The sequence below is a fragment of the Ursus arctos genome, unplaced genomic scaffold (genome assembly GCF_023065955.2).
Source record: "Ursus arctos isolate Adak ecotype North America unplaced genomic scaffold, UrsArc2.0 scaffold_8, whole genome shotgun sequence".
Lineage (NCBI taxonomy): Eukaryota > Metazoa > Chordata > Mammalia > Carnivora > Ursidae > Ursus > Ursus arctos.
The window spans coordinates 65,132,543-65,146,695 of record NW_026623100.1 but is presented as its reverse complement, the minus strand read 5'-3'; the positions used below and the strand labels follow the sequence as shown (position 1 = coordinate 65,146,695).

Genomic DNA, 14,153 nt, shown 5'->3' with positions numbered 1-14,153 from the left:
TTTTCTTTCGACGTGTGTGTAGACACGTGTGTTATATTCATACATTGAGGATGGCAGCCCGTTACACATACAGTGTTGTACCCTGCCATTTTTATTTAACATTCTACGGTGGGTTTCGATGTAATTAAGAGACTCCTAAGAGTATATTTAGTGGCTGCACAAGATTCCCCCCATAAATATACCTTAATATGTTTAACCAAACCCTATTGGTGAACATTTGCACTGTTTACGATTTTTCACAATGAAAATGCTGCTATAAACACATCCTTGTTCATAAATCTTTGTTCCAATCTCTGGTTATTTTCTCAGCAGAGATTCCTAGAAGTGGCATTGCAGGGTCACTGGGCAGACACATTTCTAAGGTTCTTGATAGGTATCATGAAGCTGCCTTCCTGAGAGTCTGTCGGGCCTCTTCCTCCCCTTTGTGAGAATGCCCCCTAGCCTCAGACAGATATATTTTCCCTGCCCCTACTGTGCCATGTGTCTCCTTGCATTGTGTCTTTGCTTCAGCAGCTCCCCTCTGTCAGAACCCTGCATTCCCCATCCCTCCTTCAGAGCGCAGGGCAAAGGCCGCCTCCTCCAGGAAGCCCCTCCTGATAGCCCAACCCACGTTCTCCACCTCTAGCCCTCCTTCAGCCCCCGTCTTAAATTCTTCCTAAGATAATTCCCACTGAGGCCATGCACTTGAACAATGTGTGTAATAATAGCCTCTTCTCTGTACAGGACATTGAAGTTTCCAAAGTGCTTCCACTGAGATGTTTCATCTGATTCACGTTTTGAGGTCAAGGACCATGGTTTGATCATCTGGGTCTACTCACCCTGGCCCCATCGCCAACCTCAGGTCTAGCCCAGTTTCAAGCTAGCCCGATTTAATGGAGTCTGACAACAGCCTTCGCTATTCCTTGGTCCACCAGAAGGGATTTTAGGATGTTCTGGGTGGATGTTAGGATGAACTGATTGGGACAGAGGGCCCTGGATGCCAGTCCTGGCTCTGTTGGTGACTCAACGTCCCTGTCCCTCTCTGAGCCTCAGTCTGCTCATCTATAAAATGAGTGGGTCGACTACCGAGTCTCTCACCCTCCAGGACTGATTGGCCCTGCAGCCCCAGGCACCCAGCACAGCCCTGGGGTGCCTCCGAGGGCCCCTGTGCAAAGCCAGCCTCTGGGATAGGCCGGAGGGAGCTGGCCAGGGAGGCAGGCCTGGCTCCAGGCCAGGCTGTGTCTGCAAACACTGACCTTGGCTGCCGCAGGGATTTTCCATGACACCAGCACCCTCCCCCCGAGCTCCCCCTAATCCCACGTGGGCCTGGGGAGCGTGGGGGATGGGAGTGGTAGGGGCTGTTCTACTCCAGAGGACCCTGAATCGTAGCCATGGGGATCCCGTGGATGGGGTAGACTAAAAGGGATTGAGGAGAGAGCAGTGGGCCTCCACGTGCCAAGTGTGGTGGGAAAGCAGGGGTAGGGAGAGCACCTGCCAGTGGGGAATGGGGAGAAGAGCCGAAAGAGTTGCTGGGAAGATGGGAAAGAGGCCTTGGAAAGGGGCAGGATGGAGGGAGGGAGGGTGCTGTGCTCTAGCCTGGAGGGGACAAACTCCAGACCCACTTCTGCACACTGGTCCCTCCCCCCAACCTAGGTCCATGAGGCCCTGGTGGTTTCCCAGGCCTCGCTCAGGCCTTGGCCAGGCCTAGGGCAGGGGGATTCCTTCTGGAGCCCTGAAGCTGACCTCATTTCACAGGGGCCTGGGGCCATAGGAAGGACAGGAGGTATGAGTCACTAAAGGCCTTCCTGCCAAGGCCACCTCCCCTCCCCCTGCTGGGTGTCCAGGGGAGGCTCCACTCCCAAACTCTGCACCCCAGTCTTCGAAGCCTTCTGAGTCGATCAGCATTTTCCGAGCAGCGGTTCCCACCAGCCCTTGTGCGGGACACTGAGGGGACTTGCCAGCCCCCTGGGAGCTCAGAGCCCTGCAGAGCTCCTCTTTAGACCTGAGAGCAGAAAGGCGGGCCTGCAGCCAGGCAGGGCGAGCAGAGCCTCCAGCACTGGGGAAGATCCCAGAGGATTCTGGGAAAGGTGTTGTCGGAGCTGGACCGGAAGGCTGGAGGAGAAGGCCTGCATTCTCCTCCCCGTCTCCCCCAAGCCCGGCAGCCTCCTCCCTCCTTCCAAGGGCCTGGGCACTCCTGCCAGCTTCCTTCCGCCTCATCTCCTTTAACACACCAATTAGACTCCTGCGAGCCTCCTGCCCCACTTCCTGGCTCCACACTGCTGCTATCTCCAGACCCAGGGGGAGGCTCCCTGTCTGCGTCTCAGGCCCCTGAGGAGGCGGGGCTGCTCAGGGGGCCTTTCCGAGGGGACCCAAGGGTTCAGGCCTGACTGCCCTCTGCAGGCCCTGCAGCACAGCCCGGCTACCCTCTGCAGGCAGCTGTGTCTTGCAGCTGGTCCCCTGGAGCTGCCTGTGTCTCCCTCAAGCCCCCGCTTCTTTCTGGCTGCCGCCCGTGGCCCAGGCAGCTCCAAGGTCAGGCCCCCTCCCCACGTCCACCTCTGCTCCAGCCTGGCTTGGCCCAGAGTTCACAGCCTTTGGGTGCCTCAGGCCACAGGTCTGATCCATCTTCCCTCAGGGCAAACATGAGCCTGGCTGGTGCCCATATTTACATTAGATAACTGGGTCTACAGGGAACCAGGAAACAGGATGCAGCCAGGCATTGCCGAGGGCTGCGTGTTTCTAATCTACAGAAGGGCCGGGCCAACCAGGGATGGGACACCTGAGAACCTCAAAGTCAAAGCCCCAGAGAGAAGACCGTTGAGTTCTTGATGCTACAGACGAGCGTTTCCCAAGCAGGGCTCCAGGAACACTTGTCCAGCAGCACAAACTGTCAGGAAAGTGCTCAAAAGTCAAATAAGTGGAAAAATTAGCACATTTCCCCAACTTTGACCAGCCTCGTATCTTAACCCGTGTGAGGCTCTGATAAAGTCTATACTTAAATCCAGTGATGACGAATCCTGTGAAGTTCAGCGTTCCTCCCATTGAATCGAACCAAGCAACCCTCTTCTCATCCAATAGTTACGAGCAGTCCATGGAACTGGTGTTTCAGGAAATTAACTTTGCGAAACACGAAATCAGACTGCTGGTGCAGAAAGGAACTTGAAAGACCATCTAATCTTGATGTTCCCCCAAAATATTCACACTCATAATTAATATTCATCGATGCCAATGCCCTAAGCATCCTAAGTCTACCAGCACCTCAAAATGCCCACAGCAACTCTATAAGGTCCGTGTATCATGATTCCCAGCTTACAGATGAGGAGACCGAGGCCCTAGAAGATGAGTTACTCGGCCAAAGGTGAACGCTGTTTGGCTGCAGGCTCTGGGCGGTCACGTGTGTCACTGAACTGCTGAGATCCCCTGTAGAAATTAGAAAAAATCTATTTTCAGTATTTCAAAAGAGTAACAATAACTTAATTCAGTCTCTAGAATCAGTTAGCCCATGCTAATCAGAAGTTCTGATTGGCAGGGATGCTCTTAATTCATTCCGATGGGGGGAGAATGAATTCTGGCTTTCACTGTTACCTGTCCAGTGCCCGTTCTGTTTCATGCAGCAGCTCCACGGCAATAGCTTGTCCTTCATAAATAACGTCTTTCAAAATTTAGACTCTACAAATGGGTGGATTAATAGAAAAAAAAAATCCTAAAAGGTATCCATAGCACAGAACACTATGGGAACTTTTATCTTGCCTTATTCTGCATGTCACAGAGGAGGAAGATTGAGGCCCAGGGAGGGAAAAGGAACTTGCTCAAGACACAAAACTGGTTCTGGCCAGGGCCAGGTCAGACCCCCAGATCTCCTGCCTCTGTAGCCCCATGCTTTTCTCTCCGCCCAAGGCTGTGGCCAGAGTTCTGGCTTTGTAGCCAGCTAGGCCAGGGGTAGGAGGTCAGGCACTCAGAACTGCGGGGCACGTGAAGTCAGTGGGGAATGGGCAGCTGAGCCCAGTCCAGCCAAGGCTATCACCAAGGGTTCAGACTGGCTCTTTGTACTTTAACTAGAAGGAAATAGGCCACCAAGAGAGAAAATCCAGTAACGGGGTGGGGGGCAGACCCCTAACCTTCTGTATCTCCCAGGAAGACAGCTTTGACCAGTTTCTGAGCTCCTTGGTGATATCAGGAGGAAAACAGAACAACTGAGGCCCAGGGCTTCTTGTCCCACCTCTCATTTTTCCTGTTGCCCCAAATATCCATAATTAATATTTATGTCCAACCACATAATTTATATGTCCAGCCACCTGGCTTCCTCAGGGGAATTCTATGCCTCTGGCCAGGTTCCAGGGCCATCTCTTAGCTAAGTTGCTCACAAGTGGGGGCTGCTAGGCCCTTGCTGATTGAACAAGTCAACCTTGGTCACATTGAGCCACAGGGCAGAGGACAGAGCATTGAGTTTGGAACTGAGGACCCTGGGGTGTAATCCTGGCTCTGCCATTCACTGGCTGTGTGACCTTGAGCAGCTCACTTTCCTTCTCTGGGCCTCTATTTCCTCATCCGTACAACAGAAGGACTGGGTCATAAGCACTTTCATGGCTCTGAGAACCCATTAAGTCTGGTGGATTCAGGAAGGGTGGCTGGGAGATGAGAGGGCAGTGACAGCCCCGGCCAGGGCTCTGAGAGGCAGTGGCTACAGTCTCCTGGTCGGGCCTGAGTTCTGGCTGGTCAGTCCATCAGGTCCTGGGAGGGAGGGTCCTCCGGAAATCAGCCCCAGAGCGCAACTTCCGTGTGCATCAGTGACACACAAGGACCGAGGGAGCCCCTCGTCCAAAGACTCGCGGAGCTGGACAGCAAGGAGAAGGTGGGGACTACCTTTGCCCCCTCTCTCATAAACCCACGCCCGATGTGGGCAAGGACGAGGCAGGCGGCGGGCCTGCTGGCAGACGGACAGGCCTTGCCAAACTCCCAGTTACTTCCCAGAAGTTCCAGGGCCCCCCGGGAGTGGCTCCACCCCAGCTGGCGCCCCTCCCAGCTGGGCGCCCACGTCAGCAGGTCCTCACGGCTCCCTTGCCCTTTCACCCAGTGACAAGAGAACAGATGAAGGGACGGGAGCAAGCTGACCCTGGGCCAGGTACTTGCAGAAGCATCTGGTTCCCCAGACATCGTGCTCCTGTCACTGCTTGCGCCACACCCAGCTCAGGGCAGTACCCAAGGATGAGGCTCCAAGGGGAAAGCTCTCCTCTCAGGGCCTCAGTTTCCCATCCTGGTCACCCTTCCTGGGTGATGAATTGGCTCTGAGGCATTGGAATGAGCGATGAGTCAGAAAGTCCTAGAGGCCTTGGCCAACTCACAAGGCCTCTCCAGCCTTTTTCAGCTATAAAACAGAGATAGTCATAATAATGGCCTTGTGGAAGTTTTTCAGGATTAAAGTTTAAAATGTATCTGAAGGATAAGACCTTAAGCCTCAGCCTGTGGTAGAGAGGGAGGGTGGGCCCAAGCAGGGTATCTGACCCCAAGGGTGAGGCCCATCAGGGCTGGGGCCACCCCGGACAGGAGGGTGGATAGAGCGGGACACGAGGCTCCGGCTTAGTAAGAGCCTTTGGGTAAGCCTGGGTGTGCCACTGCTTTGAACAGCACCAGGGGGCAGGCAGGGGAAGGAGTTGTCCCTTCTGGCTGGAAGCTGGGGAAAACGCAAGGGCACTCGGGATTGGAGCCAGCAGCGGCAGGGAAATCGCAATGTGCGGACAGGCCCAGGGGAAGAAGGGGGCCTCATGTCTGCCAGGTCATGGGTGCTATTCAGACCAGAGAGGGCCTCTCTGCAGCTGGGGGACCTTGTGGGCAGCCAAAGTACTGCCAGGCCAGCAGACACTGGGTTCTCCTAAAGGACGATGGGTCCCAGAGAAGTCAGAGCCTCTGAGTGAGCGCAGGGCGAGGTGGTGGTGGCAGTACGGGGGGGGGGGGGGTCCTTCTCGCTGACCCCACAGAGGCTGCCCTACCCCCAGACCACTCTCTCAGGTGGCCTTTTCCCTATGAGATCCCATCACCACTGCTTCATCACAAACCCCACAGGCTCTGAAGCATTTGCACCTCCAGTCTCTCCGTTACCCCCGATGGCACTATGCCGGGCAACCAGGCTGGGTATTAACAGCTGTAACTCAACACCTCCCCACCCCAGAGTGCAGACAAGGCAAAAGAGGTCCAGAGAGGGGAATGGATTTGCCCAAGGTCACACAGCCAGCATGTGGTCAAGCCGGGCTGGGCCCATGCTACCCAATCCCTGTCCAGCCCCATCCACAGTGCCATGCCCTCCCCCATACCCAGTGCAGTGCCGGGCCCGGGGGACAGGGAAGGACAGGATAAGACGCAGCTCTGGCTCGGGGCCTGCCCAGCTGTCGAGGTGAGTTGTGGTCTGGCTGCCGTGGCCGAGCTGGCGGGCACAATCTGTTCTCACCCTGCTGGGACGCAGACAGGCCAGCATGGCAGCTCAACAGCTCAGCTATCCAGGCCCCTGGCACAGAGTGACACAGTCAACCAGCTAGGTGCCCTGGTAGGGAGCAGGGGAGCCCATTCTAAGGGCATCCCACAGCCTCACACGCTCCAAACAGCTGTCCCCAGGTCTCCCTGAGGTTTAAGATTCAAATGGCCTTGGCCTGAGAGAGATGCCAGCTTGACTGGATCTGAGCTGCCCCCCGGCCTGGTAATGTGAGGAAAATCTGGCACTTCATTCATTACTAATCATCGTGAGCCATTATTGAGCATTTGATATATACCAGACTCTAGGCTAAGTGCATTATACACATTATCTCATTTATTTCTCCTGAAAAGCCCTGTGAGGCAAGTTGTACTTAGTAGTCCCATTTTATACATGTGGAAACTAAGGCTCACAGAGGTTTTTAAAAACAAAACAAAACAAACAAAACAAAAAAATAAAACAAAACAAAAAACAGTCCATGGCAGAGTCAGGAGCTGAATTCAGATGAGACATCAAAGCACATGGAACCTTACCTTGCCGTCCACATATTTTGGGCATACTCCATGGGCGTGGCTGGCAATGTGGAGGGGAAGCTTGCAAGAAGCATGACAAGGTATAGCAGTGCCCACCCTGCCACCCCACGCCAGTGTTTAGCTGTACATATGTAGTTGGGGGACAGAGTAGGGATGGTGGTAATATTGGCTCTGGAGTTCAAAGCTGAACATTCTCAGTGCCACTCAAAGCAGAGAAGATCACTTCCAGTGAGGAATCCTGGACAGCTGCCTGGAAGAAGAAGCATTTGGTTACGTTTTTGATAAAGTTTAGAGAAAAGGAAAAATTGGAAATCCTGCCAACCAGCATTATTTTATAATAATAATTGTATTAATAAAAGTAATAAATACCTTAACAGCCCGGTGAAAAAAGCAGGTCCAGGACCAGCAGACCTCATTTTACAAATGAGGAAACATACTCAGAGAAGGTGAGTAATTTGCCCAAGATCGCACAGTCATTAGTGACAGGGCCAGAACTTGTGCCTAGGGCTTCTGAGTTCCCGTCCAGGGTCTTTTCCTGACTTAAGGCCATTTCATGGTTGACTCAGAGGGAGGCTTTGCCTCTGTCCGGCTCCTGGCTCAGTGAGGGCTGGGGGCATTGTGAAGGAGACAGGGTTTGGGTTTGTCTGGCTGGTGATAGTAACACCTGGAAGGACAGGCAGGGCCCCTGCTTTAACAAGGGAATGCCACCTCTCCATAAGGACAGACCCTACTTCAGGGCCAGGCACAGAGGATGACCCCAGGGCTCCAGACGGGGGGGCTGATGAAGACCCTGGGGCATCATTCACCTAGCTAGCAGAGAGGCAATGTCCCCTTTCTCCCATGACAGCCGTCGGCCATCGGCCTCAGGGAGAGTGGAGGGCCCCAGTTGTCAACTATCCCTCGTAAGCTTTGGCTCACAGCAGAGGAGTCATCAACGAGCCAGCCATGCCTCAGTTTCCCTCCCTCCACACTGAATCATGGGATGTCCAAACTCCACCCATTACCGTAAAGGAAACTGAGGCCCAGGGAGGACAAGGAACAGGTCCAAAGCCCACAGAACTAGAACCCAGGTCTCCCAAATGACTGCCAGCACCCTTCACACTATCCCTGCTGCCTCTAGACGAAGTTCCCACAGCTTTACGTGTCAGTTCCTTCTCTAGATTTAGAAAAGTTAGGTCTTTGAAGCCAGACTCTAGTTCAAATGCAGCCTGCTCAACTTCAAAAGGGTGTGACCTTGGAAAAGTCACTTAACCATCCCTGTTTCCTCCTTCCTTTCCACCTACCCTACAGAGCCAACCAAGGGCATCAGCAAGGAACTGGCACAGTGTACAGGGTCAAGGATGGGCCCATAAGGGCGTGCCGTCTTCTCTTCTGCTGGAAGGAGAGGCCCGAACCTGCAAAGTTGGGGGCGGGGGGCAGAGATCTCGGGGAAGGGGGCAGGGTTTCTGGAAGAGCAGCCCTACAGCACGTGCTTTCTCTCCTCTTCCCTGCTCTCCCCCAGGCTATGGCCACGCGGCGCCCAGCACGGACGGCGGCAAGGTGTTCTGCATGTTCTACGCGCTGCTGGGCATCCCGCTCACGCTCGTCATGTTCCAGAGCCTGGGCGAGCGCATCAACACCTTCGTGAAGTACCTGCTGCACCGCGCCAAGAGGGGGCTAGGCATGCGGCGCGCCGACGTGTCCATGGCCAACATGGTGCTTATCGGCTTCTTCTCGTGCATCAGCACGCTGTGCATCGGCGCCGCCGCCTTCTCCTACTACGAGCACTGGACCTTCTTCCAGGCCTACTACTACTGCTTCATCACGCTCACCACCATCGGCTTCGGCGACTACGTGGCGCTGCAGAAGGACCAGGCGCTGCAGACGCAGCCGCAGTACGTGGCCTTCAGCTTCGTGTACATCCTCACGGGCCTCACGGTCATCGGCGCCTTCCTCAACCTCGTGGTGCTGCGCTTCATGACCATGAACGCCGAGGACGAGAAGCGCGACGCCGAGCACCGCGCGCTGCTCACGCGCAACGGGCAGGCGGGCGGGGGCGGCGGGGCCGGCGGGGGCTGCGGCGCGGGCGGCAGCGCGCACACCACGGACACCGCCTCGTCCACGGCGGTGGCGGGCAGCGGCGGCGGCGGCGGCTTCCGCAACGTCTACGCCGAGGTACTGCACTTCCAGTCCATGTGCTCGTGCCTCTGGTACAAGAGCCGCGAGAAGCTGCAGTACTCCATCCCCATGATCATCCCGCGGGACCTCTCCACGTCCGACACGTGCGTCGAGCAGAGCCACTCGTCGCCGGGAGGGGGCGGCCGCTACAGCGACACGCCCTCGCACCGCTGCCTGTGCAGCGGGGCGCAGCGCTCCGCCATCAGCTCCGTGTCCACGGGCCTGCACAGCCTGTCCACCTTCCGCGGCCTCATGAAGCGCAGGAGCTCCGTGTGAACGCCCCCGCGGGGGCTGGAGCTCCTGGAAGTGCGGGGGGGGGGGGGGGGGGGGCTCCTGCCGGGAGGAGCAGCAGGGGTTGGCGAGGAGGCCCCGTGGAGCTCCCCCCACACCCCTCACCAACCTCCCCCCCCCCCACCATCTCCAACTGTGCCTGCTCGAGCACCAGCCGGCAGGAGCCGGGGCTCTGAGGATGTCTCAGGACATCCGTGCCCTAAAATTCCGAGAAATGTGAAATTGGGGGGGGGAGGTGGGGGAGGGAAGGCAGAAGCTGGGAGCCTCCCATCCCTCTGGAAATCTAAGGAGCTCCCCAGTTCTCAGATGCCCTGCTGGTACCCAGACCACCCCCCACCACCACCCTCCTCCTCCATTCGGAGGGAACTTCGTGTTCCGTGTAAGTTTGCATCTCTATTTATACCTCTGTCCTGCCAGGTCTCCTACCTTCCTGAGGCTCCAAAAGCCAGGGTGTCTTTGTTCAGGTCACCCCCACTCAGCCCCACTCCTCTTCCTCCTCCCCAGCTGTGTCTCCCAACCTCCCACTACCTTTTGTGTTGTTTTGCATGGCTTTGCAGTTAATGGAGAAAAGTGGAAACCCAGCAGTCCCTAGAGCTAGTCCCCAGAAGGCAGGCAGACTGAAGCAAGGACAGGCAGGCTGCAGGAGGGACAGGGAAGGGAGGGGGAGGTAGCGCACCTCCCCCCACCCCAGTCTACAGGGTGGTAGATGACAGTTCACTGGCCTTCAGCCACATCGGAGTGAGAGAAGTCCAGCCTCAGACACTGCCCTTAGAATCAAACAGAACACTTCGTACTTGCCATCCCCAGCCGCTGCCGACAATGACCAACTCTTAAATCTGTGGAATGAGTTTCAGCCTCCGAAAACCCTGTCCTGTCAACTCATTCATGTGATTCTCACAACACCCCCGTTAGGTCACCAGGGCAAGGGTTCTCATGCCCATTTTACAGATGACACGGACACCCAGACAGGTGACGTGACTTGCCCAAGGTGACACAGATGGCCAAAGGCCCAGGGGGACAGGATCCCAGGCTGCTTGTTCTGAGTCTCGGCACCCTTTCCTTCCGACTCCTCTGCCCACTGTTGAAAACGAAGGTCCTGCCCTGCACCCCCAGGCATTGTGTGAGCCACTGGGGCTTAGACCAGAAGCAGATCCCAGGACGGAGCCAGTGTTGGGGCTTAGCCTCTACACCGCTTGGCCAGGAGACAGGGGTTCTAAGTGGGCCCCTGAGGCAGGGGAGGACCCCTCAGTCCCCGGACTGTATGCTGACAAACTGGGTAGCAGGGCTGAGGCTCATAGAATAAAGGCCAGGAGCAGGGGCTCTAGGGGTTGGGGAATGGGGCAGAATGATCTAGACAACTGTCAGGCATATCCTACTGGGACATTATCCCTGGCTCTGCAGCCAGTGTTGGTGCCTGTGTCCCAGGTAGCTAGAGATAAATTGAGGCTGCAGCGAGGAACGCCCCTCCCAGGTAGGGAGTTTGGACTTGGTGGGCCCACTGCCCACCCCACCTGCAACCAGAAACCCAGGCACAGAGCAGCAGAGGGAGGTGAGGCCCTAGACTCCACTGTGGGGCCCACTGCTGGAGCTGGTCTCGTGTCTCAGGGCAGCCTCAAGGGGTGGGCAGGGGGCCTCTCCCCACTCAGAGCTGCCCTTCCGTGTCGTGCCCCTGTCAGCTCTCTACCACCGCTAGGCAAGGTCAGCCCTGGTATTCAGGGAAGCTGGAGTGGGGGACCCACAGGGAGCTGGGCCTCGGCTACACCCCAGCCACATGCTCCCGCCTCTGGGAACCCCTGAGAGAGAAGTCCAGCCTGTGTGTGAGTCCTGTCTCAGTGTGGAGGAGCTGGCTGGCTGCCCAGGTGCCGAGAAGAAGAGGGCACGGGGTGCCCGCTGTGTTTATGTGTGGGGGTGGGGGGCGGTGCTGGCTGCCTCTGTCCTGTGTGTGACCCTGCCCTCGAGGGGTCCTGTCCCGTCAGTCCCGAGGGAGCCACAACCAAAGTCGCAGGGAGATGGTGAGGAAGGAGGCCAAACGGTCCTCCGCAGAGCACGGCAGACTGCTCGGTCTCCAGCCGGGTCTTGCCCAGGGAACTGGAAGGCCAGTGTTGCTTCCCCCCTCACGCCCTCCCACTGCAGGCAGCCTTTCTGCTTCCCCAATGCCTTACGCCTGGGCACACTGCCACAGAATATGCAATACATGTGGGTGACGGGCCCCCACGCCCACACCCCACCCCGGGCAGCCCCTGGACCCCAAAGGCTACGGCTGCCACAGCCTCCCTTCTGCCCCTCCTGCCTATCTGTCTTCACATTGAGAATGGCGTCTAATAAATGCTGTCCATGGAGACCAGGCTCGGGCTCAGCTGCCTCTGTATCGTACACCCTTGGCACTGCCAGGGAGCGGCCATTCCCCCCCGCCGAGGTCTACAGACACACCTAGCTGACGCACCTCAGGCTGACCAAACCCTTCGCCTTGGGGGCATTAGGAAGAACCCCAGGGGCAACACTGGTGTCCCTTTTGTAATTTCCTCCAACATCCAGATTTTCTCAGTGTCATCCTGGAACGACTGTGAGAGCAAGATAAGACCTTAGAAGAGAAATCACCTGGTCCAGTCCTCCCCTTATACAAGAGTACACTGAAGCCAGAGAGGGCAAGTCACTTGCCATGAGTCACACAGCAGTGAATGGCCGACCCAGGATTAGAACCAGAACTGAGAATTCCAAATCCAGTGCTCCCCCTCCTCAGAGTCTGGCCAGGCACACCCCAGCTGACAGGGACCCCTCCCTGTCTGCCAGAGTGGGGATTCCCTTAGAGTCCCGCCGGGGACTCCCAGGCTCAGTGGTCTGATCGACACACAGATGCCTTTTTCAAAGGAAGACACATCCTAAGCCCCTGTCTTCAGGGTATACTTCTCTCTGGGTGTGGAGGGATAACTCGGTTGGGACTGGGCCCCAGATCCCAGAATAGACCCGGGAGCCATTTCCCCTCCCAGCTGGTGCCAGAGGCTTCAGATGTCACTGAGTACGGCCCACAGTAACACCTTGTCCACCACAACCCCGTTTCTATCTACCTGCATGCCTTCTGCCTACCTATCTATCTTTTATGAAATAATACTCAACCACTACTATAGCCGATGCATTCGAATACTTTCTGTTCTAGTTCGTGTTATAAAATGCTGGTCACAACCCACTAAATTGATTTCTCTGTCCACTGATGGTTTGCTCCCTACAGGTCGAAATGCTCTAGGGAAATAAAGGGGGAGGGTTGGATAGGGGCAACTTCTCCAAGTCCCCCCATCTACCCATTTGGATCACTTGAAATATACAGGGAGAGACCTATTTATTGGGGGTTCAGAGTTCAAAGAAAGAGGGAGTGGCACCTGCACCCCTCTCCCAGGAGGCAGGATCCAGCCAGCCTTCATGGAACAGTGCTCCTCGCACCTGCAGGCGTTCTCCTGGGACGAGCTCCTCGCTGGCCCACGGCTCTGAGGGTGGCTATGGCAGAACTGGACGTGAGTTCTCATTAGCTCCCCCATTCCTAAGACCACCTCATCCAAAGCCAGGGCTTCTTGCCTATGGCCCAGCTGTCTCTGTCTTTCTTAGCAAAGCTAAATGCAACAATAGAAATGATGTCACTTCTGAGGTCGGTGGGGACCGGTGCAAGGTCACTTTTACTTTCTTAAGCAGCTCTTGCAGGACGTAAATATGCTGACACCTAGCCTCCTTTCTTCCTTGGCAGGGGCAAAATAATCAGAATTTGAAGGAATCCCCAAGGGGCTACATTCACCCCCAGTCTTCTGGGGGGTGATCGGAATGATGGTGGTGATGAACTGAACCCGGGCCTCCGGCCCCAGCTCCTAAGGACTCAGAACTGTCTGGAGAACTACTGTGGGCACTTTGTCACCGCAGGATGCCATCCCCACCCTCCTCAATTCCACACAGCCTCGGAAGCATCCTGCACTAAAAAATATATGTACAGCAAAACAAAAATAGAAAACCAGCACCGCAGAGTGGATGTGGGGTATAAATATACCAAGATCCCCGCTGATGTGGTTACTCTGTGTAAGCTTCAGATAGAGACAGAATTTTCCTGGGAGCCCAGAGAGAAAGAGGCGTGTAATGACAGCTCTTCCCAAAACGTGTGCTGTGGTATGCCTTGTGGGGAAAGGGTTCCACGGGCAAATGAATCTGGGGAAACATGGCACATATCACTCACTCTTGTAGCTTCCTGAGATGTCTCGGCTTAGTAAAGGTTAGGAAAAGCCCTGCAGCAAACACAGCCATTTACCTGTGCTTGACCCAGCCTTGCCCAAACTCGTTCACAGCACCAGACCCTCTGCATGACATCTCCACACAGCCTGTGGTCCACTGAGCACGCTTTGGGACATGTCGATCTAGTCTCATAGATCTAGCCTCAAATCTCTGTCTCCTTGAGAGGCTGGTCCTTCCCCCCTCAGTAAATTTTAAAAGGAGTTTAGCTTGTAAGTCCTTCTATAACTGAGGACCATGACCTTTGCAAAATACATATGTTATTCTCAATCATGTGTCCGCTCAAACCAAGGCTCAGAGCAGCTCACTTGCCAAGATCAAGCCATGGATTAGTGGCAGAGCTGGGATGTGAGCCCAGAACCGATGGCCCCCAAGCAATGCGCTCTCACCCACCTCACTGTGTCCTTTCACAGAGCTGTTCAGGGCACGTCATTTCTAATTCAGAACCTTGGTGAGAGGGGTTACTATGA

General features: G+C 55.7%; 1 protein-coding gene across 1 annotated transcript in view; it reads left to right on the top strand.

The window, feature by feature from the left end:
• The window catches only part of KCNK3 (potassium two pore domain channel subfamily K member 3), a 38,070-nt gene extending 26,311 nt beyond the window's left edge, over positions 1-11,759 (top strand). Inside the window, exon 2 of the mRNA XM_026520495.4 lies at positions 8,474-11,759. Coding sequence (XP_026376280.2) covers positions 8,474-9,405 — 932 coding nt within the window. The 3' untranslated portion in view covers positions 9,406-11,759. The remainder of the gene's footprint in view (positions 1-8,473) is intronic.
• Positions 11,760-14,153: the final 2,394 nt, after the last annotated feature.